At 40.3% G+C, this 26349-nt stretch overlaps 1 protein-coding gene across 2 annotated transcripts in view; it reads right to left on the reverse strand.

Moving 5' to 3' along the window:
- Nucleotides 1-2955: 2955 nt before the first annotated feature.
- The window catches only part of C5 (complement C5), a 75586-nt gene continuing 52192 nt past the window's right edge, over nucleotides 2956-26349 (reverse strand). The window contains exons 28-41 of one of the 2 annotated variants that reach the window (XM_074362129.1): nucleotides 25430-25601; nucleotides 22932-23137; nucleotides 21373-21525; nucleotides 20484-20549; nucleotides 19312-19393; nucleotides 18085-18133; nucleotides 13853-13955; nucleotides 13411-13485; nucleotides 13189-13294; nucleotides 11975-12058; nucleotides 11032-11121; nucleotides 8593-8676; nucleotides 4234-4372; nucleotides 2956-3498 (exon numbers count right to left, since the gene is read on the reverse strand). In XM_074362129.1, coding sequence (XP_074218230.1) covers nucleotides 3360-3498; nucleotides 4234-4372; nucleotides 8593-8676; nucleotides 11032-11121; nucleotides 11975-12058; nucleotides 13189-13294; nucleotides 13411-13485; nucleotides 13853-13955; nucleotides 18085-18133; nucleotides 19312-19393; nucleotides 20484-20549; nucleotides 21373-21525; nucleotides 22932-23137; nucleotides 25430-25601 — 1548 coding nt within the window. In that variant the 3' untranslated portion in view covers nucleotides 2956-3359. The remainder of the gene's footprint in view (nucleotides 3499-4233; nucleotides 4373-8592; nucleotides 8677-11031; nucleotides 11122-11974; nucleotides 12059-13188; nucleotides 13295-13410; nucleotides 13486-13852; nucleotides 13956-18084; nucleotides 18134-19311; nucleotides 19394-20483; nucleotides 20550-21372; nucleotides 21526-22931; nucleotides 23138-25429; nucleotides 25602-26349) is intronic. The other variant, XM_074362130.1, reaches the window with a different exon arrangement.

Below are 26349 nucleotides of genomic sequence, written 5' to 3' on the forward strand. Positions count from 1 at the left end.
ATTACCACCAGCTTTTGCCTGAGTTACTGCAGCAGCCTCCTAACTGGTCCATTTCTACTCTTGCCTCATTTTCAGCACAACTGTTAGTGTAATCCTTTTAAAAGGTGAGACAGACCATGTCATTCCTCTGCTCCAAACCTTGCAGTGGTTCCCCTTTCCCTCTGAATAAAACCAACACCCCATACATGACCTGCATAATCTTGTCCCTGTGACCTCCCTGACCCTGTTTCCACCTGCTTCCCCTCTGCTCACTCTGCACCTGCTATACCACCCTCTCTGTTCCTCTTGGAACATACCAGGTGTGCTCTTGTTTTCAGCTTGGGCCCGATGTGCTCGCCCTGCCTGGAACACTCCACATGGCCCACTCTTTCACTACCTTCAAATCTTTGCTCATCTCACTTCTCACTGAAGTCCTCCCTGATCTGGCCGCCCTAGTGAGGTGCAACCCGTCTCTCGATCACCCTCAATCTCCCTTACTCTGCTCTGCCTTTTCTTTTCCCCATAGCTTTTGTCACCTTCTAGCATTCAAGGTTGATCCCCTAATTTTTGACTTTATTATTTACTGCATGTCTCCTGCAGCTGGAATCTAAGTTCCACAAGGACAAGGATCTAGGGACCAAGCTCCTAGAATCGGGCCTGGACTACGATGGCCAGTACATATTTGTTGGATGTTGCTGAATAAATTAGCTTCACAGGGGCTGGAAAGTATAACTGAGCATGACTCTGGCTTAGAATCCCTCACTGAGAAATAAGGAGTCAGGCTGCCTGCCTCGGGTTTGGCTGATTGTCAATTCCACATATTTTCTCAAGACAAGGTTTCCTAAACTTCAAGTGTGTACATGCCAACTTCATGGTTTTTGCCCTAAGAACAACCTATACTTTTATTTTATTAAAAACTTTTCCTTGGATAGACGTTTTGACAAATACATATATTTTCAAAGAAAATTTTACTTCATGGCTTTGGTGGGCTAGTTGTATATTTTTTCTAGTACATGTTAAAACAAGCATGTATCTATTAAACTGAACAATGTTCATCTGTACCACCTAAAATCATCTTGCTTACCCCCAGTGGAAACCTGCCTTAAGCTTTTTCCTTCAACCAGAAAGACCCTCCTGCCCCTCTCTACCTACCCCAATCCTGCCCGTCCTTCTCCGGGAAGACTCTGGAAGCTCCTCCAACACACACACTCACTTCTCTGAGCTCCCTTTACACTTATAGGAAGAAATACATACCCAGCATTTGGATGCTTACACGCCTGTGTCGTTTTGTTTTCTGTTTCACAACATAAGATTACAAACCATCTTCCTGGAGCTCTAGATAAAAGTCGTTTGAGTGTTCAACTCCCTTGTTTCACAGGCCATCAGAAAGATGAAGGGGCTTGCCCCAAATCCCTGCCAGGGCAGAGTCACACTAGAACTCAGGTCCTATGACGCCCCACACTCATGGGGAAACCACAAACACTTGAGTCCCTAGCACATGTCCGGTGTAGTGCCAGGCACGGGAGATAGTGGTGAAGAGAAAGGACGCAGACCGTGCCCGCGTGGAGCTTACAGTGGAGCCAGGAAGCTGCATGCCCGACAAACAACTATACATGATTAAGTCAGTAATTGCAAGTGCCTTGGAAGAGAAGTGCAGGGTGGAGGAGGGGCCCCAGCTGTGCAGAGGGTCATGAAAGCCTCACTAGGGAAGTATGTTTAAGTACATAGGAGTTGGCTGAAGAGATGCTGGTGGATTTCTCAAGGCAGCCAGGCTAACTCACAAAGGCCTGCTTTGAGGTTTGGAAGCTCAGCTGTATTGTGGGTTAATTAGGCCGCTGTGGCTGACCTGTTTGAAACACAGCTCAAGCAGAAAGCAACCCAGTGGCTCAGAGACCCTGGGGCCTTGGGGGTGCTGCAGTGGTCCTGCCCCGCTGCCATCAGTAAGGTGACGGGAGGCACTTCAGGCCCGCTCTGGAGGGGCCCCTCACCCCTCACTGGCAGAGATTTTGGGCATATTGGACACATCGGTTGTTTTTGCCAAGGGAGTGCCTACAACGTGAGTTTTGACATTAACAAAAATAAATCCTTAGTTCCTGGAAGTGGAAAATCTTAGTTTAACTTACGAGGCACACTGCAAGGCCTTGTGTAGTTTCACCTAACTGGTAAAGTGCAGATTTTTCAAAAAAGGATTGCATTTCAGTCACTGCTGCCATTTCCTCCAGAGTTTGTGATATTTCAGTGGGGCCTATTAAACTATATCTGAGAAACTTCAACTGCATCCTGCCTTGGTCTTAGGAAATTTAACCCCACAAGCACTGTGATGGTGCCGTAAGGTGGAACAGGGAGGTATTTATATCGTTAAGAGAGATCACAATTGGGGTTTGGTCTCCCACTCTGCCCCTTATGAGGCTAGGAAAATTGCTTCACTTTTCTGAGCCTCGATGTCCTCATCCATAAAATGGGGATAATAACAATTCCTGTACCTCGTGGGATTCTGGAGACATTAAATGGGAATTTATGTGAGAACTCTTTCATAAGATCTAAAGTGCTGCAAAATGTCACTCAAAAATGAACCTCCTGTTAGAAATCCTCTTTTATAAACCCCAGACGGAGGCTCAGAGCCCTGGTTAGAGCTAGAACAAAAGTCCCCCAATTCCCACTCAGTTTCTCTGCACCAGGTTGCTGCACTGGGGCCTGCCCTCCAGCAGAGCAATTATTGGCAAAAGAGCAAGTTCCTGGGGAAATGGGTATGTGCTGGGAGGACGGGAAGGGAGTAGAGAGGTCCCCATGGGGGTAAGGAGAGGGCAACAGGAGGGGAGGGGGCAACGACAAAGCCTCCTACCTTCTCAGGTTGCCGAGGGCTCTGAGGTGAGGCCTTCTCAGGTCTCCAGGGCTGCCTTTCTCCACCTCTCTCAACTTGCCTGTCTTTGTGTAGTTTAAGCTGACCTAGCATAAAATAACATGCTTTTCCACACATTTTGAAAGCAAAGTCAGGCTTTAATGATGAGTTTTCTGTTCCTTGGTATTTTCTTTCAAGCAAAGGCCATGTTTTTGTAAGATACTACATTTCAATGGGGCTATTCTTTCGTCCCCAGCAAACATTCCTGAGTGGTAGATTTTAGGAGGGTTCCAATTTATTGCTCCTGGTGTCTGATAACCTTGGAATGAGTGTCTGTCTCCATGCCCCCCAAGGACATGTTATTTCAGAAAGTTACTGCTCTTAAAATTGTTCGCTAATAAAAGCAAGTATCCATAATTCTAAGTAGAATGAGCTTTCCGAATAAGACCAGCTGTGAATGTGGAAAAAAAGAAAAAAAAAAAAAAGGAAGAAACTTCAACAACAGGAGCCCACAGTGAAAACTGTGTGCAGCTGACCTTCTTCAGGCGATTTCACAGCCATTTAAAAAGATGTCTTCAGTAAACTCATCTAGATTCGCTAAAAATGCTTGGCATGATGGACACCCGGTGCCTGTAGGCCAATATTCAATCCAGGTCGAGGAATCTAAAGGGTGGATGTACCTGCCAAGGAATCACGCAAAAAAAAAAAAAAAAAAAAAGCATTTGTGATGAAGGCCACAAATAGAGAAGAGCTGGGTTCAGTTGTGCTCTGGCTGCTCAGGTGCCCAGGGGTCAGGCTGTCGGCCACGCTCTTCTGGACCGGCCTCCCCCTAGGAAGGTCCACAAAACCCTGAGCACCGTGAAGCTGCTTGGGGCTCCCATGGTTAAAGGCAGTAACAGCATCCGTTTCAAAGTCCATTTTTCAAAGACAGATAATGAAATGTGTATTTAAGCACGGTCCTCCTGATAAAGAGGACAGCCTGAGAACTCACTGAGGGAACAGATGTGGTATGGGGGAGTCGATGAGCACCCCCGATTCATCTTCAGACTGAGGCACTGAATTGATTTACCCTCAAGCGAGTCCTCGGCTACCCTGAGGTATTAAACTTACCTTATTTCATTTATGCTCCTAGTGGCTTGCTGGTTAACAGCTAGGCACATAAGAAACATGTGGTGTGTTTAAGAATAAATTGGACCTACTGTACAGCACAGGGAACTATATTCAATTTCTTGTAATAACATATAACAGGAAAAAGTCTGGGGAAAAAGTATGTATGTGTATAACTGAATTGCTTTGCTGTACACCTGAAACTAAACTTGCAAATCAACTACACTTCAATAAAAAAATTAAAAAGAGAATAAATTGTACTCAGTTTTGGAGGGAAGATCAAAGACTCCAAAATATTGGTGACTTACTTGAAATGGAAATTGTATTTTATCTGGAGGGCTTCTTTACCCATAATTAAGTACTGTCTTCCTTTTTGCAGGTCAGCATGAGCACAGGTTGTCTTTCTAATGAAGGTGATTTCAGAGTCTTTCTCAGCAACAGCTTCTCCTGAGAGACACACACGTAAGGTTATGATTCTTGTGACAATGTCACAATTGTGAGCTCTTCTGCTCATTCCAGTTCCTCATGGCTATTTATTATTCAGTCTACACTTATCTCGACAGGCTAACAGCTACTGGAGAGAGGCAATGTCTGTGTGATTAAGACTTCAGACTCTGGGATCAGGCTCTCCAGGCTAACCCCTAGCTCTGCCACTTCCTGGCTGTGTGGCCCTAGACAAATGAGGCTGAGACCTTCACCCCAAAAATGGGCATCACAATAAAACTTACCCTGTGGAACTGTTATGAGATTAAATGGGTTAACATATGATTAGTGCTCTGAACACAGCACTATATGAATGCTTTTCATTATGACTCTTGTAGAACCAGAAACTAAAAGAACTTCCCTCGAGTTGAATGGTATTGATCTCCCTCCATATGTTATACAGCAAAACAAAAAAGGATTTGGTAGCTGCAATGGGCAATTTTGTGGTAAAGTGCAAGGCATGTGAAAGATGGAAAATTTTAAGGAGGGTAACTCTGGGATTTCCAAAGAACTCCAACGTAGCCAAGAAGTTGGCTCCCTTACCTGGAATGCATTCCTTCCCATGTTGGCCTTTTGAATGACTACCTGTCTTTAAACACATCTTCAATTCTCACAGCATCCAGTAAACACTCCCTGATGCTCTTTGTTGTAAGTATCTGTCTTCCCCTTACTTCCATAGATAGAAATTACTTCTTGAATTTCTATCACAGTGTTTCACTGCATATGCTTGTCTCCTCTGCTAGGCTGGAAACTTCTTGAGGCCAGGACAGGGAATTCACTGCTATATACTGAGGGCTGATACCCAGTTATTAAACTCTAGCAGAGTCATCCTAATTATTAAACCCTGAAAAACTTCTGAAACTGTTGGTAAATAGTATATAATAGCAACTGCATAGATGGTAAACTTTAATTAGTAATATAAATTCCAGTGTACCCACATTAGTTCAAGCTAATTTTCTTAGGCTCTCCTGGTGACCATTAATACATGATTTCTTGTTGCAGTAACATCTAAACAACATTCCCAGCACTATTTGCCAAATCAGCCCTGTCATGGTAAGCAGTGTGGTGACATGGGGCCTTATCATTATTTAAAAAAAACTTTTTACTATGGAAAATCTCAAGCATATTCAGAAGGGAGAATAATTAATTCACCTCAGTTTCAACAATCACTAATCCTTTTTTTCATTTATATCCTCACCAGCTCTAAGCACCTTGTGTTTCAGGAGAAACACTAAAAATAGGACAATAATATCACTATCCTTGAACTACATAGCTGCCCTTCATTCTAAATAGTTTAGTCTTTATTTTGGTTTATTGTTAGTGATCAGCAATTCTTCTGTAAGTGTGTGGTGTTTCAATATTTATATGAATTCAGAATCTATATATATTAAAAATGAACACCCAGAATGAAAAGATAAAGTATACAAAATTTTCTTAACATTTCTTTTTGAATATCATGAGTATGAATCTCTGAACTGACAGGAGGACAAAGAAGAAATGATACTGATAAAGAACTTCAGCTTGGGAATCATCTGATGCTGCCCGGAACTCAGAGCAGTCTGGACTGTCTTTTGATACTATGCAAGAATTGACACAAAGTAAGTAATTTGTATTTCTGGAATGAAAAGCAGAAATGGCTTATTATTGCTTATGATGTGAATGTTGAATGCAAAAAGGGCTCGAAAACTGGGTTGTGAAAAGATCAAAGTGCTAAACGCTTTTTTTTGTCAGAATGGCAATTATGTTTCAAATTAAGAAAATTTGTGGTCATCAATGAGAAAAAAATAAAATAATATGACAAGTCAACTTCATATCATGAAACACTTGAAAATAATAAAAACCAGGGAAAAAAATGTGAAGAGTGTTGATCAAGCAAAGAAAAATTTGGAAAGTATTGTTCGAATTTTAAACTCTAGTGTATAGTTAAAAATACTCAAATATTTTCAGACTTGAAATATTTGTTAGAATTTCAAAGGAGAAGAAAAACCAATGTAAACATATTGTCACAATTTAGATTTATGGCCCTACTTTTTGCAAAATTTATACCTTTCTATGGAAAAGATAACACAGCTTTTTGGAAAATACAAATAAGGTAATAAAATAAAATTTCAATCATTATTGAGAAAATCAACTATTTAGCAGAAAACATGTTTTAAATAACTTAAAATGAAAACCTGGAGATTTTGAAGATGGCTTAATGGGTTTTGTTGATCTCAAGGTCCTGGAAGGAACAACTGAACAAGATATCAAACTGCCTGAGCAAAAAGGCTTCAATGAAAAATATTTATATGAACACTTAATTGGTGCAAATGTAATGCCAGGGAGAAGTCTGGGGCTTCAGCAAAAGTCCCGAAGTTTCCAGCTCTTTCAGTTTGGCACCTATTACCTATCAAGTGTCTCTGGATAATACAAAGACACAAGGAAGCTAAAATCACTTTAAATATTGTTCTCATAAATTTGTTATTTACTACCCCAGATCTAATACACACTAGACAAAATTAAGTAATAATGTGAAGGGCTTTAAAAATTGCAATAATAAAAATTGGAAAAATACTGGGATTTTGATAGGCAGGCAGTAGTGCTAGAAGGGCAGAGGCGGGTTAGAGGTCGTACCAAGTCCGACAGACTCATTTAGATAGTGTGATACAGGAGTTCACATTTAGAAAGTGAATATATCTACTTTTTAGTGATTTGCCCATGTTATTCTAGCAATGATGTCAATGTTATCTTTAGGTATCACAGAAAAAATGTTTAGGTATTGTAGAAAAAAGACAAGAAAAAATGTTTCAGCTTTAATAAGCTGACAGATTAATGAATGAATGATAAAACGGGTTGTATACAAATAAGTAAAGGAAGTATGAACATGAAGCGAGAGCTGTTACAAATGAAGAATGATCTGTCATTTGATATAAAACAAAGCAAAATATCAATTTAAGAGAAAGGCTAATAATATGCAAATGTTTTTGCTTTTAGTGACAAAAGCAAAAAATATAATACACTTTTAAGTTTAGTGAAACTTGTGAATACTGAAACCTTGTCAATGGTGTTTATAAAACTCTGAGGATTGAAGGCGATTAAAAACTAAGAAAATTAGGCAAACTGAACATGACATTTCAATAACTGTTCTTATAATTTTGCTGATAATAGAGATATATTGAATACATTAAAACGTTAGATGGTATCAAAGGACTAGAAACATTTGAATGTAATTACTTTTGGTTTAGCAGAAACTGAGAGAGGGTTCAATCCCATGAACGATACTGTTGCTATTAGGAGAAATCACTTATTGAGGCTATAGGTCATGTAATGACTATCAGTTCAATAGAGATTAATTGGAAAAGTTTGACGTGGTTCCTTGTTGCCAAATTAAAGCTCAAACGGGGCATCGTGTAGTGAGTCAAAATAACACTGACAATTTCTAAAATTAAAAAATCTTATTTGGAATTAGACATGATTTAATGAATTGTTTGTGTTACAATTTACATTATTTGACAAGCTGTTTTATAATATTTGTAGCTTAGATTACTTAGAGAATAAAAGGGAACATATTTAAAAATGTTGTTTTATGTGTTACTTTACATAACAGGAATTCATTCTATCGTTTTGGTTACTTAAGCTCATTTATCCTATCAAAACTCATGCAGCATCTAAGCAAGGCTTTGCACTTCATAGATGCTCTTAACTAGTTTCCCTGTTTCAACTCTGGCTCCTTCCAATACAAGCCAGAATGATCTTTTAAAACCATAAATCAGAAAATGCTTACCTACCGAAAACCTTTTATTCGCTTCCCTTTGGACTTCTAGAATAAAATCCAAATTTCTTGCCATGCCTTACAAACCCCTGACGGCCCGGCTCCTGCCTCTCTGGTTTCCTTTACTCTCCCCTTTGAGAATGGCTAACTCCTAATATCAACTCCTAAAAGACGCCACCTGTTACACACTGAAGGAGCTTCCCCCATTAATCCTGTGTCTGTTTCAAATATATTTACGATTTATAATTGTTTAATTTATCTCTCCATTTCCTTTTTTAAAAAAGTATGTCCCCTCAAATAGAATATAAGCTTTATGAAGGCAGGAACTCTGGCTGTGTTATTCAAGTTGTATCCTCTGTGTTGAATATAATGTCTGCCATATAGTAAGTATTAAACATTTGTTGAATGAAAGAATGAATGAATGAATTCTCACCAGCTTTGTAGATATCCAGGAGGGTTGCGGTGTACTTAACAAAAGCATTTTCTTCAGTGACGGCTATGATTTTAACTTTATAAGCTGGTTAAAAAACACACACACACACACAGAGACACAATAATCCATGCTTAATACCACTAATGCCATGTCCAACAGAAGACAGAGTTTGTCAAATAAATGAGAAATGAAGCCTGGCAAGCTCTTATGGGCACCCTAAGGTCAATCTCATTGCTACCAAGAAGACTTCCCAAATACTCTCAGTGTGATTCTGCTGGACACATCTCTAACGATTCATTCTACTTAGAATCATGAGCCCTGGTCACTGGTATAGAACAGGCTGATTAGGGTAAGAGCAACATTAATTTAAAAGACAGAAGCACACAAAACAAACAAAATAAGCCTTAGATGTGGAGTTCAGATTCTGGTCCTTAAAGATTGGTGGAGTTGCACCCACGGGGCACTAAGAGCCCCTTCCTTCTCTGCATGCACAGAAGAGGCCTTAGCTTCCATTCTGGCCTGCCAGGTGGGCCTCCCGGTTCCCTGGCTTTGATTCCTGGGATACCACCTCTGGCTTTGATCTTTGGATGTTGATAGGACTGTTTTCTGACTCATCCTTGCTTGAGTTGGCAGCTATTTGACATGAGACATTCTCAATCCTGTTTTCTCTTCATTCAGGTATCACTGTTCAATCCATGGTATGTTTGACCTCAGTTCTTAAATGACCAGCTTGGAGGACCCATCTCTTCTATGTGGTCTGAGAAAAGATTCTCTTATTTTTGCTTTCGATGGGGTGAAGTGAATGACCTAAATGTTTTTGTCCATTTTTGAGATCCTAGCTAGCTAGCAAGATATACAGATGAATGAATGAACTCACTGTGGCAGAACTAAAGGCTGTGTAAATTAATGGCTTAAAATAGACAAGAATGTCCTGAATTTCATGTTCTTAAGTCTTTATGATGGATATGGGCAATGTACCTACTGTGGGCATAGGTGGAGGAGACAAAATTATTTAAATTTGTTTCTATTCTGTTATTCTAGCATCAACCTGTAGCTCCAACTTAGCTCCAAAAGCCAGCTAAGTTTTTTCTTGAATGCAATAAACTAAATGCAGACTGCATTTACTCTCTGTGTTAAAATAGACTTCTTATATTTAAGAGTTAAAATAATTCTTTTATGAAGAAAGAAATAATCTGGTTCTTCTAAATTTTAGAAAAAAATTTGTTCAAACAATATAGTATTCTCCTCAAGTCTCAATGTATTTTAAAAGTTGCAGTGGATCTTAGCTGAGTTAGGCAGCTTTTTAGCATTCATTTTTTTTAAAACTCAAGATGAATTTGAAGAAAGAGCATGAGCCATACAAAATTCATTCTTATGGCTATACTTCCACTAAGAGAATTCAGTGTAATACAATGGAAATAATACTGGAGACCAGAAAACAAATATATGACTGGGACATTATGCTGTACATCAGAAACTGACACATTGTAACTGACTATATTCCAGTTTTAAAAAAATACTGGAGACCAAGATGCATCCTAGTTCTACTACTTAGTTCCTGCATGACTTTGAACAAATTATTTAACCTCCCAAAATCTTAGTTTCTTCACTGGTGAAATAAGGATAATCCTATGTTACCTCCAAGGGGTCTTATGGGACACCAATGAGAAGATATACATGAAAGCGGTTGGTAAACACAAAATGCTTCCTGAATAGCACTGCACTTATTTTTAATTTTTAAAAAAACCGCTACCAATTTTCAAGAAAAGATTTGAAATAGTGTTCAACCTGCTCACTGTCTCTTAAAAAAAAAAAAGCCAGACATAAACATTAGAAACAATGGATAAAAAATAAAGGATCTAATTCCACAAGGAACCTGAGACAAGACTACAACTGACTTGGGCATTTGATTTAGCTTTGAGGTCTGGACAACCAGAAGGAGATGCTCCTTTTGAAATGGAGACAGTCTCAAACATGGATTGCAGTTGTGCATATATTAAAAATTAGTTAGTACGGATATTTTAACCTTGTCTTTGGAGGGATTTTGGAAAACAACCATACCCAAGAGCCACCTTTGTCTCCGCCTCTGCTCAACTAACTGGAAGAACGCAGAAGTGAAATCTTATACCCCTGTGGCTTCTCAAATGTTCTCTTTGAGTGTGTTTTAGCACCTTTCATTCAAAAGAATCTATTGAGATAAAGTGTCTTGGCTACATGTGCACCTTACTCCCATCATTTCTAATGAAAGTCATAAATCTTTGCAGAAGGATAAATAACTTTGCATGTTAGTGCTGAAAATTGATGGCATTTTCCTTCAAGGGAACACATGGAATGTTATAGCCATATAATCACTGTGTAAAGTTGTAGATCTTCCTAACTGATCATGTATTCATAAAATGCCACGTTTAACGGAACTATATATTGAACTTTTGAACTTACCATATGCAATCTCTGGTTTACATGCTGTTTCTTTTCTAGTATCTGCAGAGATTGTCAGATCCAATTCTGTCTGCATTTGTCCACAGTCAGCTGGATTTTGTGAAAAACGGTACAAGTTAGGTTAACAGAAGGAAGCAGACACTCTCTGAGAATAAACACAGTTCTTTCTCATCAGCCCTGAGACGATCCAATATAATCTTACAAATAACAGATTCCTAAGACCTGTCCATTTTCTCCTCTTTCATAAAGTGAAACAGAATACTAAGCAAAAACAAAAACAAACAAAAACGAAATCTTGAATATGAGACTTATTCTTAGAATGGGTAGTCATCCCACATTTTCCCATTTTGAGTATAATCAAAAGTCCCTTGAAGGAACCAAAATGATGACTCGACTGATCCAGGTATAAGATGGAGTAATAAGTACCTAAGAAACATGTAAATATTAAGGATTTTGAAAAACAAAATAAACCTAAAACCAACCCAGACCCTCACGGAGTCAGTTGTTGATTATTGGTGAGTTCTGGGTCTTTTCCTTGACCAATAAGGCTGCCTTGGATTTACAAAAGACGGAATGGAGAACATCACTAACTGGGAAGGACCAGGGGAAAGAAAGAGAAGCTAGTGGCTCAGTCCTGAGCCTCTGGTCTCTCACCCTGTGGTCCTATTACATTAAAAAGACGAGGTTATCACATTGTGTTATGCTTCTGACATCCAACAACCATCTGGATGGTGTTCCTCTGACTCTGTACGGTACTGGGTTGTTCAGGAGCTGTTGGGAAGCAGCTTTACAGTGCTCAAGGTATCAGCTTTCAGTCAGATGAGATTATGTTTCTAATTCTGAGAAATGACAGTTTGTCAAACAGCTTACCCCAGATTAGCCCCAGATTATGAGTGGCTGCTTTAAACAAGCATGCAGCCTAAACACGTTAAATGAAGTTTACCTTCGACACATTTGCATGTTACTCCTTCACACACTTTCTGAAGTTTGGTATCAGATGTGCTATAAAACATGGTGCACTGTTTATCTGTCGCAATGGAAAAGTAGTTAGAAGACGTTGCTTGATGAACCCACAACACATTTAACTGTCAATGAGTCTCTCCCACAGGGCCTTGGAGATCACCTATTCCAAACTCTCTTTTTTGTAGCTAAAGTTCAGGGAAGCTAAATTATGAATTGCTTGTCCAAACGTGGGCCCCTCCACCCTCAAAATATTCTCCCTTCCTGTGCTTGAAATTTTACTCTTCAATATTCATTTCTTCGAATGAAAATATCTGGTGCTTCAATGAATGAGAGGAAATAATGTTGCATGGGAGTCTATTGAAAGAAATATAATTGCTAACTGTTCAGGCTGGAGAATAAAAAAGCACACACACACACATATATATCATGATATATATATGATTTTTTTTTTCTATCGCTCAAGGATAAGAAGGGCTAAGTATGTTCTACGCAGTTTCAGGAGATAAAACTAGAATGAATGGGTGTCAGAGTTTGGTTCACTTTAAGAATTTTGGAACAAGTAGAAGTGTCCAAAGTGAAGTCTTCAGTCTTGTGAACCAAAGAGCTCTCCAATCACTTAAAAGTCTCAGAAGTGACTGAATGATCAAATGTGGGAATCATTCATTCAACATTTATCGATACAAATTATGTTCCTGACACTGTGTTAGTTACTAGAGGCACAAGGATGAAAACATTCTGTCTAGGGTTGCAGAGAGAGACATGCAAACAAATAATCACAATGCAATGTGACAACTGCTACAATAGAGCTCTCTGCAAAATCTGATGAGACTATAGATGCAGCAGAAATTGATTCTGGGAGGATTAAAGAAATAGTATGGTAAGCAGTCTTCTCTAAAAAGGAGAGATGCAATGAATAGTTAAAAGTGAACACCAAAGATAATCTTGAGGCAAAGAACTTAAAAGTGGGGAGCAATCTAATCCAGTTATTCTAAACATGAAGAAACTGAGGACCAGAGAGTTGACATAACTTGCTTAATGTCATGCAGGGGTTGTCTGTTCAAGCGGGGACTTTTGTGAAGAATGAGCCCTGAGAAAGGCAATATATAACATCTGCAGGCCTCTAGTGGATTTATACAGGCCCCTTAATGAATACAGAGCAGTCCTCTGAAGAAATTTTAGAGCAGAGCTGATTACCTGGCCTGTGGTATTCATACACTGTGAAAGTAGCAGGACTCAGGTATCCAACTTGAAAAAGTTCAACTATCCGAAATCGCACGCAAAGAAACTCATTGGAAGGAATCTGTTCGACAAATTCAAGGTTTAAGAAAATTACGGGGGAGAAGAGACTCGTAATATTTTAGCCTGTAAATTCTGAATAGCAACAGTCGATGAAGAATGGTGAGAAGTGGAACTTACAGAGTTCAGCTGCAGAATAACGTGCCCATCTATGACTTCGTAATCAGTCAGCAGCTGATCCACGTTTTCCACAAGCTAAGGGAACAAAGAGAAAATCTTGAATTTAATTTCATGATCTTTTTGTTTAAATGTGTTCACCCAATGATAAAACGTTAGAGCATGGGGATGCAATCTACTATTTAAAGACATTGAAGAGCAGCTTCCCCTCTTGAAAAAGTCTGAACATGTCATTATACGCACTTGTATTTTTCAGACCATGCAAGTATATGCCCCCACTACACTTTGAAAAATAAAAACTTAGGTGGATTGTTGGTTTGAAAAGAATATTCCGGGTGACTTAACGAAAGTGATGTATTAGAATGAAAGGAAATAGCTTTGTCTGTAAAATAATGCAGCAAAGAAAACCAAGCATCCATAAAAATATTTAAACGAAAACATTTACAGCTGTTAAGTCGTCTGTGTTTGCATTGACTCCAGTAGGCAAAGAGATATCCATCACTGCATGGGAGGACCCGGAGGATGATTCGTCACTGCTGGGCCGGTAGCTAAAATAAATTAGAGATTAGGAAATGAAATAAATAAATGGGTAAGATTCTTTAAGAAAAGGTTCTAGCCCTTGCTTGGTAGGCTTTAATTTCTGACTTAGGTCTCCCCTTATCTGGTTTTCTGTGATATATATGTTGCAATATCTGAATTTTAGAGTTGTAAGAGACCTCTGAGTCATCATCTATTCCAACGCTTTATTCACTGACTGGTCAATGGGCCACCATTCTGGAGCTTGAAGAGATCATAAAAGCCATTCAGTCCAAGCTTTTAAGTAGCTAGTAGAGGAAACTGAGGATGAGAGTAAGGTACTTATTGAAGGCCACATGACTAGTTCCCCTCAGAGCTGCATAAGCCTCTTGATTCTCATTCTAGTTCTTTTTCTAATGGAGCATATTCAAAGAAGAAAATTAATCGTATATTGGAAAGAGATTCAACAAGCATGTTCAGGAAAAGACTGGAAGGAAATATACTAAAATGTTAGCAGCTACTTTCTCTGGATGATAAGATTATAAGTGTGATTATCTCTTTTCTTTTCCATGCTTTCCTCTATTTTCTAAAATTTTCACAATAAATACTTAATTAAAAAGATGTCTCAAGGATTATCCTTTGTCTAGGAATTGTGCTTGTGGGGAAGCTAAGGAGACAGGCAAAGGGGGTAAAAGCAGAGGCCTGGTTTATTTTGTTTTTGTGTTTCTGGTATGAGAGAAAAGAAGACTGAAAGGAGGAATCAGAAAAGTTGGGTTTTATCCCAGTTCTGCCAAGAGATTTCCACAAGTTATTTTCCTTTCCAGAGCCCATTTTCTTATTTGGAAAATTAACTTTGAAGAAGTATAAACTTATGTTTTAAATTTATCATTATAACTCCAAGTCTTCGTTTTGAGAGGCAAAGAGACTTAATGCTACAATTAAGCAGAGTTAGGAGACTTAAAAGAGGAGCAGGTTGGTAGGGTAGGGACTGGCCAGGAGTGTGGTTCTGCAAAGGTTGAGTTTCAGATTCCAGCCTCACCTTAAGATTCAAGAAAGGCAGCTGAACATTTGAGAGCGAGCTGGAGAGAGCAGTCAGGATTAAAGAAAAAGCCTGGGAAGAAGAAGGCTTCATAAGGGGGAGAATGAACTGATCTCACCTAAGGAATAAGTAAGAGTGAAATGGGGGGTATTATCTGAGTTAATGAGGTGGCAAGGGGTCTCTCTTCCCCAGTCATCTTATTGAGCATATAAAAAGCAGACCCTCTTAGAAGTTTTAGATGTAACATTTACCATAAAAATTTAAATATTATAAAATTTCTGGCTTATAAAAACTCAACCCCATTCTTCATCAAATTAACAATTTAGAACAAAATATAAGGCAACTTCGAACTGAAATACGACATCCAGCATCTCCCTAATTGGGTGGGTGAGTGTCACCAGGAGCAGAGAACTCTTGCTCACAGATGCAAATACTCTGTCAACAGGATGGAAAAGGGCCTCCTGAGTGGAGAGTGTCTATGAAAAGTTGCTGGAGCCTTGATGACGGGTTGCCATGGTGACTGTTTCAACCATGGAACAGAAACCTTCCTTTTAAGAAGCCCTTTGCCTGCTGCCAAAGACAGCAATCTTTCCCAAAGGCATTTTGTTCTGAGGGAAGGAGAGAAATGAAATCCTTTTTTCTTTCTTATGAATACAATAGAGGAGCTATAAAAAGCTAAATACACGAAAGAGACCCTCTGAACATTGAAACTGCGTGCTGGCATTTTTTTTTTAATCAGTAGAGAGAATATTGGACGGCAAAGAATTCCCACATAAATAAGTACTAATAGTAACATTTGGAATTAATCCAACCTAACTTCAGCATCACACAGCCAAAACCATGTCCCACCTGGTTTTGTTTTGTTTTTTTTTTTTGAACATTCCATCCCCAGTTTATAAAAACTAAGGTATAGAATACTCAATATTACATCTCTATTGCTTTCTTTTGTATATTAACATTCTGGAATTAGGTGTCCTATCAGTGAATTCAAATGAATAAATTTTTGATGAGAGTGTTTTTGTATATAGCAGAGCTGTGGAACATTAGACCTGAAAGGCACTTTGAGATCAGAGTCCAATATCCTTGCCGTACAGAAGAGGCCTGGAGAAGGAAGCTGATTTGCTGAAGGTCACGTGACCTTCATGGCAGAGGCTGCCCCATACGTGTCCAGCTCCACTGTCAGAGTCTGGGTGCCTCCCTGTAGGTCCCATACACTGATTCTAGCTTTGCCCACAGCAAGTTTGCTCATACCTCCCTGCGACAAGTGCTATGGATTTCAATGGTGGTCATGTCCCCTTCCCCCAGGAGAAGGTACTCAAGAGTAGGAATGGCAGGAAGGGAGCTGCCTGGGAAAGGGTGACCTTAATGGAAAGGCATTCAGAAGTGAGGAAGGGTGTGTGAGGGGGAACAGAGAGCAGAGACTGGCTAAGGAAGGAAGGAGGGATTTTGAGCCAGGCTAGCTGATGATGGAATCCCGACAATGACTGGGCTGAGGACCACAAACAAGGCTAGGAAATGGCTGAGAAGGAGGTGGTAAGAAACAATGTGCTGTTCTCTGAGGTCAGCAGTCTCAGATTACAGTGATTGGAAGGAGGTGGTTTAGATACTAGACTGGGCATCAGGGTCTGGAGTTTGAGGCCCTGGCTCTGTTTCTAACTTTGTGAGAACTTGGCAGGTTACTTCACTTCTTGGGGGTCTCAGTTTCTTTATTTCTAAAATAAGGGAATTACTATATTGGCCCTAAAATCCTTTACAGCTCTAATCTATGATACAACTCTATGGAATTTCTAAGTTATCCATACTGAGTGCTTTGTATCATGTGTAATTATAAGAAAAAATAGCAAAATACCAGCCATAGAAATCATTGTTGTTGAGAATAGGAAGTGTTAAGGAAATAGAACACAGCACAACACAAGGAGGTACTAAAGGGGTGGTGAAAAGAAGGAGGAAGATGCCCGTGTTCTAGTCCTGGCTCTGCCACTAACTTATTCACTCTGTGTGATCACTAAGGTGTGTACACAGACTTTCAAAAACCTATAGTTTCCTAAGTATTTTAGGATGGTGGCTTTGGTCAGCAGAATGATGGCCCTCAAAGATGTCCATCTCTTAATCCCCTGAGCCTGTGAATTTGTTACCTTATATGGCATGAGGGACTTGCAGATGTGATTAAGTTAAGGATCTTGAACTATGGAGATTCTCCTGATTATCTGGGTGGGCCCAATGTAACCACCAGGGTCTTTATAAGGGAAAGAAGCAGAAGGGTCAGAGAAGGAGATATGATGATGGAAGCAGAGGTCTGAGTCAGAGAGAGAGATTGGAAGATGCTGTGCTGCTGGCCTTGAAGATGGAGGGAGGGGCCTACAAGCCAAGGAAAGCAGGTTGCCTCTAAAATCTAGAAAAAGCTACAACTTGGATTCTCCCAAAGAACCTCCAGAAGACTGTGGCCCTGATGACATCTTGATTTTAGGACTTCTGACCTCCAGAATTACAAGATAAATACATCTGGGTTGTTTTAAGCTGCTACGTTTATGGTAAATTGTTACCCAGCAGCAATAGGAAATAAATACAGTGGCTAATTCAGGCCTGGAGTTCGTCTGTTAAAGGTTCAGCGTCAGTGGTTATCAACCCGGGACCCGGGCTGCCCTTAGAAGACCCTCCAGGAGCAAGGTCGGAGTTTTGAGTAGTTCTAAAAGTTCTCCAACAAAATTTGATGTGCATCCTGACTTAGGAACCACTGGCTGCCTGACACCAGCCGGGGATTTTGCTGGGTGAATGTGATTTTTTTTAAGAGAGTGGGAGTTGCTTCTGAGAGAATCTTTTGCTCTTTCTTACCCTAATACTTACATGTCACATCTCTACTTTCCGGAAGACAAAACATTTACTATTACATGTTTGAATTAGAAGAGGGCCAAAATAGAAAGGGAAAACTATATATGAGCAAAACAAAGCTGTTCTGTGCAGTAGATAGCTATTTAAGAATACAAGTTATGTTCCATATTTTAAAAGTGAACAATTTTGTATCTTCTGGACATTCTTAAAATTTCAAAAAGATTTGAAGAAATAATACTATAGCAGATGTGAGACCTTGAAACTGACACTTCCCTTGAGGGAAACAGGCTTACCTGGCACAGGCCACTATGCGCTTGTAGTCCGAGTAGCTATAGCTGGAAACTGGCACACACAACAAACAAACAAACAAACAAACAAACAGAAATAAGTGTAAACTGTTTTTAGCTGTTCTGGAACCTCTCGGAACAGAATCATAAAAGAGCAGGTCTCTGAACACACAAAGATGATTTGTGATTTGGAAGTTGGCACTTCGGGGGACTTGAATGGAGATTCGTGGCTACTGACAACCCTAGAAAGTCTTGAAATCATTAGAACAGTTTTCTGCTTTCTAAAAATTTACAATTTAAGGAAGGAGTTATTTTAGGTAAGTAGGGGTTGGTAACGTGTTTGGGGGAGGTTACAGGGAGGAAGAGCTAATGCCTGGATTCTCAAGCAGTTGGAAATTTCCTGTGGAAACAGGCCTCTGGACTACAAACAGAAGTTATCGGGGCAGAGGAACAGCAGACATCCCTGACTCCGGGGCCAAGGGTAGAGGAGGGAGGACTGGGGTATGCAGATGGACTTACTTCTGGACCTGGAGGAGAGAACTAACCCACTAGAAGAGGGATGTGAGGGCCATGGGTAGAGAAAAGAAGGGCACTTTAAGGAAAGATCCTAAGTCCTGAAGAGACCAAGTCGAAAATGGGGGCAGAGAAAAGTGCATTCGCCAGACTCCTTGGAATACATAAAGGATAAGGGTTGGAAACCGAACAGAGTGATGAGAGAAATTCAGGGCCCAGGAACGGAAGGCTGACACACAAAAATAACAGAAACTCAAGGTTCTGAAATTAGACCTTTCTGTGGCTTTACAACTAGTTACAGTCTTAAAAGTAATTTTCAGTCCAAAAAATTTCTGGATCAAGAGTACATACGTTTAGCTTGTTGTTATTTAATATCAATTTACAGCTATTATTCAAAAGTAACCTCTATTATAATAAATGGCAGTAAAAGGGAGGAGGGTATAGCTCAGTGGTAGAGGGCATGCTTAGCATTCACGAGGTCATGGGTTTGATCCCCAGTACCTCTGTTAAATAAAAAAAGATTATAAATAAGTAAATCTAATTACCCACTGCCCCCACAATGGCAGTAATGTTTACTCAGATGTCAACCTGATAAAGAATTTAATTAAGAAATAAAAGGGAAATTTTGTGTTTTGATTTAGCACATTTTTCCTAATCAGGGAAGCTCTTTGGCATTCTTTACACTTAGTCAAAATTACAGTGTAAATCCTGCTGTTTTACCTTCGATATCCTGGGTTTCAATTTTCAAATGAAAGCTGCAAATTTCTTCAGAGGTACTGGTTTTGTGAACCACAGTTTTTACCTATATCAGGAACAAGTAAACAAGAAGACTCTGTTTAAAATGGGGAGTGGAAAAGGTATTAGGTGTTAGTGCTGCTGCAAATGGATGCTTGGAGTGTTTTCATCATCCAGTGCAGGCGGTGCATATTAAAGACCCCCTTTCCCAGCAGCTGGACTTTCAGCAAACTCCACAATCGGGAACATAGCTGAGAAGCCCAAAATAAGCAAAAAAACAATCTCAGGCCAGGCAGAACCTTGGTCCAAATTCCGTGCAGTCAAATCTGAGCACCTGACTACAGAAAAGTTTTAAAGACGTTCATTCTTGTGCCTGTACACTCTAATTTTATGCATAACACCACAAGGCCACAAAGGCTGGTTTTTCCCCATCCCACAAACCACCGTGGTAACAACCAGTTATAGGTGTGCATGGAAGGGCAGGGGCGCTGCCAAAAGTAGGTATAGTGAGAGCAACTAAAAGTGACAGAAAAGTGGACAATCCATCTCCCCCACCCTCATGCAACCTTATAAACAGTCTTTGAAGGAATACACGGACTAGAGAACCCAATTAATAGCCAATAGGATGTGAATTTATGCTCAGAATATGTAGTTTATTTTATTTTAGCCATTTGGCAGTCACAAGTTTTTCTAAGCTGTTTATGTGTATCCATGCAATCTACAGATAAAATAAAAGAAACTTAAACCCTTCCATGTATACATAAATTGCAGTGATGCTGGATAAACGAGGTGTGACTGTTACTAACCACAGAAATTGGTATGCATGTGTGTACATGCATATATGTTGTATGTATACATAAATAAATAAAAATATATAAATTATTTATCTTGCTTTGTAATTGTATATATATATATATATACAATTTCCACAAATACACAGACTACATGCATATAAAGATTAATAAAGCCATTTTCAAAAAGAAATTGTGGGGACAGCTACCAAGATAGCTAGAAAGAATGGTAAGTGACTCTTACCTTAGTCATGGTTACCAAACCCCAGATTTCTGAAACTCTGTGGCAAAGTCCCTTTCTTTTATGTTACTTGGTATAAGCCGACATATAGCCCCAATCAAGCTGGCTCTTCAGGAAATACTCACATGCACCGTAGCCAGGCCGTTGTTTTGTCCAGTACTGAGGACGACAAGGTCATCGTTCAGAGGCACCTGGAAAGATTTTTGCATTCAATATCATTTCTCATGCTTATTTACTCTTCATAAGCACAGATTTATAGGATATGGACAGTAAGAACTATTTCTACTTATTTGTATATTTAAATATACCTTAAAATAATCTAAAATGTGGTCATTAGAAAAAACATGTGTTAGTAGCTGTACACCGACAGCTACTGTTCTCAATTTAGAGCCTAGTTTTTCCGATGTGTCTTTTTCTTTAGGAAATTCTCATCGGCCGTCAAGGTTTTTCAATTTAAAAAATCCAGTAGTAGCGAAGAACATGGGGTATGCTGTCAGGGGACCTGCAGGCCATTTCCCACGTGGCCACAGTCTGCATGTGTTACTGGGGTCAGGTGGAACCACTGGCAGGCTCCCAAATGCGTCTTCTCTCTTACTCTACTGCCAAACCTTCGTGTGTGCTGTTCTCTGTATCTGGAATGTTCGTCCCTTTTCTTCAGCTGGCTAACTCCTGATTCTTCCAGATTTAACCAGCTCACCCGGATACCTCTGACAAACTCCTCCCACCTCTCAGCCTGGCTCAGGAGGGCTCCCCTCTGTCCTTCCACATCCCTAGCAAAGATCTTATTTTTCGCTCTTTGTTTAAATGACTGTCTCCTCCACAGCACAAGGGTTCTCTGTGCTTTACTTTTGAACCCCTAGTGCCCAGGATAGAGCAGGCATCCCTGTGTAGGACATAGTAGGTACTCACTGTATGTTCAGGGAGTGAAGAGTTACGTTTGTAAAAGAAGGGTGGAGCAGATGATGTCAAAGGTCCCATCCAGTTATAAAATATTATAAAAAGTCCTTTATTTACCTCTACTGGCCTTCCAAGGAAATTCCTCTCCGTTATCTTATATTGGTAGATGTCACCTTTATGCTTGTAAGAAACTTTGACATCCATATTCAAGCGGAGTTTTTTAACCAGGAGTGAATACTCGGTCAGGCCCTCGATGGCGTTAATTGTATCCTACCGACAATCAGCAAGACACAAAAATAGGTTTACTTACTTACATGCTCCCTCTTTACAAATACCCTTTCTTATGAGAGGGTAAGTCAGCGTTGCCTGGAGATTAAACTCCAGCTGACTGAGTGAAACCGGTTAAGGGTTCCTGAGGAGGTGGAAGGAAGATCTCTCCCTGTCCCGGAGGGATGCTGCTGTTAGCAGGGACAGGAAGGAAGTGTGGCCTCAGGTCCCAGTTCTCCACAGTCCTGAGTGCATGACCTCAGGCAAGTTGCTCTTTGCAGAATGTCTCCAGCTCCTCCCATGACTATGCATCTCCTCAACCTTAGGTCTCAGCTTAAATACCTCTACAGTGAAGCCATAAAGAAGCTCCCCCTTCCCATCACTCTGTCTTAATGTTCCTCCCTCTGCCTTGTAGAGCATTCATCTCAGTTTGTAGTACTTTTATGTATAGCTTATCATTGGCCTCCCCCACTGCAGTGTAAGATTCACAGGGGCAAGCAGTATATCTTTCTTGGCATCCTCTCTGTTGAGGAGGCACACACATGGTAACTATTCAACAAGTATTTGTTGAGGGAATAAATGGGTGAACTTTATTTTTCTGGACCTCATCTTCCTCATCCACGAAATTAGGAAATGTGACTAGATCAGAGATATCAAATTCATGTCTACCCTTTTTTCTCTGTGTCTATGCAGCCAGTGCTGATGAATGGGGCCCTCTTTTCTGCTAAGTAAGCCTCCAGTCATACTCATGACAAAAACACATTTGCCCCTCCAGATTAGACGATCGCTAAAGTCACCCTGAAGGACGCTTCTAGCCCTGAATTTTATATACGTATACACACACACTCCATCATGGCCCAAACATCCAGGGAACAGGGAAGATGCTAACACGTGAGATAAACTTGAATATGGATGTGTATTATACATCACATAATAGTTAGTTATAACATAAAATATACATGCTCAAATGAGTTTACATTAGTACATGGACAGATAAACATATTAACCAGAACTGCTCTTGCTTTTATTTATTTTTGTGGAAGGGAACATCAGTACCTTGGTTTGCATGGCAGCTACTGTTTATTACATAGGATTTAACATAGCCTTCCTAGCCCTCCATGGTAATTAAGAATCATAAAGGAAGTACTGGGCTTAGAATCACGAGACATGAGTTTTGATTTTGGCTCTGCCACTAACTCTCCAAATGACTCTCCTGGGGCTGACTTCCTCCTCTGTATGAGGGTGTCAGTGCAGATAATCTCTTAGGGTTCTTGATGCTAGTCATTTATTCATATCTGTGGTTTGCCTGTGTGGTGACAAAAGCATGGAGGCCACAAGGAGTATGGAACGTGGTGTGGGAGGCACTAAAAATGTCTCCTGGAGGATGAAACAAGACAAAGAAATGTTACCTGGGTTGAATAAAAGCCACCTCCATACCGCTGCTCTTCCGATAACCACTTGATGATTGGGTTAACATAATTCATCTCTTTCAAGCTCAGACTGGTAAGTAAGGCATAGGCCGTGGTTTCTACTATTTGCGCTGTACCAGCATTAGGTGCAGAGCTGTCTTTCTGTTGCAGACTACCTTTCCAAAAACGATAAATGGGTGGATTGCCTGAACATCAACAAATCACACTGGTTAATATGATGAGGATGTGGATTTGGCATAACAATTCTAGCAGGTTTCTAGACATTTCTTCTGGTAGTGGCCTTCTGGTTTCCAGAAGCTTCCTGCTCTTTTGTAAGAAGAACTTTCTCAAGGTGACCAATGCAAAACAAGATCCCTTAACACAGGGCTGCTTGTCTTTATTTAGGAAGGTCAGCATGGAACGTCCACGTGCCCTAGGGAGGGGTAGTATGGTAGAGTGCAAAGGGCAGAAAATTGGGAATTAGTAATCCTAGGTTCCAGGCTCTACTCTGCTACTAACTGAGCCTGTCAACTTGGGCAAATTCTTTTAGTTCTGTGGGACTCAGTCTCCTTAAGTGTAGATGGTACTTTTTTTCTTGCAGTGAAAATCAAGTGAGATACCAAATGTAAATGTTTTTATAAACCAGAAAGCACCAAACACATACAAAGGCTTATTGTCATTATCAACACTACAAAATAAATTAGAGAACTTTTCTCCCTGTCAGAATAAAGTCTACATCCTGGAAATTATGCGATCACACCCAGAGCCTTAGTCTAGTCTTCTGTTCCCTACTCCCAGTTTAAAACACTAAAGACAATGTCATATATGCAGCACTTTCCATAAATTAGCTTCTAAATTATTTATTTATTTATTTATTTATTTATTTATTTATTTATTTATTTATTTATTTATTTATTTATTGCTCTAGTAAGTTAAAGCTGTCACCACAAGTCCTTTTTGAAGAATAATCTTTAAAAAATAGTAAAGCATATTTGGAAATCATTTTTGAAGATTAGTCAAAATTCTGATGTGTCCGTTGACAATGCAGAATTCCATTATTTGCACGACTTTGGACAAAAAGTCCAAAGCCCTCCCTCCTGGAGGCTGCATTTAGAATGAAAGGCTGGGTTTTTCAAGATACATCCAGCTCAAACATTAGTTGAATGATTAAATTCCCTTCTAGCTCTTAAATTCTATGACTTTATGATCCATTTCTTATAATACCCAAGACATTTCTTTTGTGTTGTTTAAAAAGTATTATACAAGTGGGTTTTGAGGTATTTGTTAAGATTCAGTCATTTTTAAATGATGACAGAAGTCAAATTTTGTAGATTAGTGATGAACCTCATGTAAGATTTATTAAACTTTTAGGAAACCTCAGCCAGGAGAGGGCTCAGAAGTGCCCAATCATGCTGGTGCTGGAATAGGCACGTTGGCCAATGGCCCATGCTCCTCTCTGTTTCCTTACTCATGATCCATAGGAAGCAATATCTTTATTCTTCAAAATGAAATACATCCCTTCGCGGTCAGCCTGGTACAATATAAGCCAGGTCATGCACTCTTCTGCTCAAAATCCTTCAATGGCTTCCCTTCTCACTTGAAGTAGAAGGTAAGGTTCTGAGGCTCCCACTGGTGCCTACAGCACCTTGATATCACTGCGACAGGAGCACCGTGCTGAGTAGAAGCTGACCCAAATTGGGGTGCATGGCTGGGGGAGCGGAGCACAGGCTGGATTTCAGCCTCAGTTCACCTGCTTGCTTGGGTGCTTTGTACGTCGCACAACTGTCACAGGAGTCCTGCAGAGCTCCTGCAACGACCTCCGAGGGTTACATGGCACTCCCTCACCCTTCCCTTCCCTGACATCACTTCCTACCCCTCATCTCACTGCTCTCCAGCCACACTGGCCTCCTTGCCTTCTTGGAGCACCAGGCATGCTCCTACCTCAGGCACTTGCACAAGCTGTTTCTCCACCAGGAAACACCCTTCCAGAGAGCCACCAGCTCACTTCTTCACCTCCTTCAGGTCTTGACTCAAATACCATCTCCTTAGTGAGGTTAAGCCTCACCTCACCCATCTACAATTACACATCGCCCCCTTGGCCGTGTCTCCCTCCCCTGCTTTAGTTTCCTTTATATCAGTCACCACTAACCTATTCACTATATGCAGTGTTTTACTTATTTATCATATTTATCTCTAGCTAGAATGTTAGTTTCATGAAGGCCTGGATTATGATGATGATTATCATTTTTTTGTCTGTTGCTTCATCTCCAGAGCCTAAAATAGTACCTGGTGCACAGGAGGTACTGCATAGATATGTGCTGAGGGAGCGAATAAATCCATGAATAACAGTGCTTATCACACTGCACTGTGACGGCTTGTTCCTTGAGCGCAGGGATTGTTTCTCACTCCACCTTGCACGCCGCCGCCCCTTCCCAGAATTAGCAGACGCTACATGCTTAGTCGACGCTTGCTGAATAAATGTCAGGAATGAGTCATACCTTTAACCAAAGCTTCCTTCTTCAGGGCTGAGACAATTGAACGAAACTGTGGGTGAGTTTTATCTCCCAGGGAAAGAGCGTAAGCAGCAATGGCCAGCGTAAAGGTGCTCTGGGTCGAGAGGGTATTTTCAAGCAGAAAGGTTTCAGCTTTTGTTAGAGCTGTGCTGATTTTCTGGAAACAAGAGCAGAAGATACCTAAGTTTCTTTGTCAAGCATCAACCTGTCAACTGATGGGAACCACTCCCAGGTTGCAGCACCCTGGGGCAGACAAGAAGGATGAAGGGTGGAAAGAGAAGTGACCTAATGGAAATGGATAGTGTCTGGCTGAAGCAAACCCTCTGGGAGAAGGAACAGAGCATAACCTCAAAAACGAAAATGAGACTGGCCAAATTGGGTTAAGCTTTTTGCTTCTGAATCCTCCCCTCCTCTGTAGAGGTTTTCCCATTTAGTTTCTGCTTCCCACATCAGACCTAGCCTCTGGGAAGGAACACCAAGCTCAGGCGTGGCTTTCCTCATTCTTCCCCAGCATAGCTGAGACAGATTCACATTTTCAAAAGGAGCTTTACTAAATAAGACTATAAGGAGCAGAGAAAAAGAGCCAAACTGCCAAAGTGCTTTTTGTTCCTAAGGATTGTTGGGAAAATAGTCTCTATTATTTTGTTCTGAGACAATGAAAATAGTTATTTTGGAAAAATGGGTGAGGAGGAAGCAAGGTGGCCAACACCTTGCCTGGAGCCATCTCTCCCAGCTCCATCCATCTCTCACTCATGTACCACCCGGCGCTGCCAACTGCTCCTCTAGGCCCCTGGGAACCGGTCCTGGTTGATTATTTTGTCTTGTTGACTTTATATGTAGATATAAAAAACAATTCTCTTGAACTCAACGAAAACAACTTTGTGGTTCAAGTCTTACAAATCCCC

The sequence above is a fragment of the Camelus bactrianus genome, chromosome 4 (genome assembly GCF_048773025.1).
Source record: "Camelus bactrianus isolate YW-2024 breed Bactrian camel chromosome 4, ASM4877302v1, whole genome shotgun sequence".
In the NCBI taxonomy this organism is placed as follows: Eukaryota; Metazoa; Chordata; class Mammalia; order Artiodactyla; family Camelidae; genus Camelus; species Camelus bactrianus.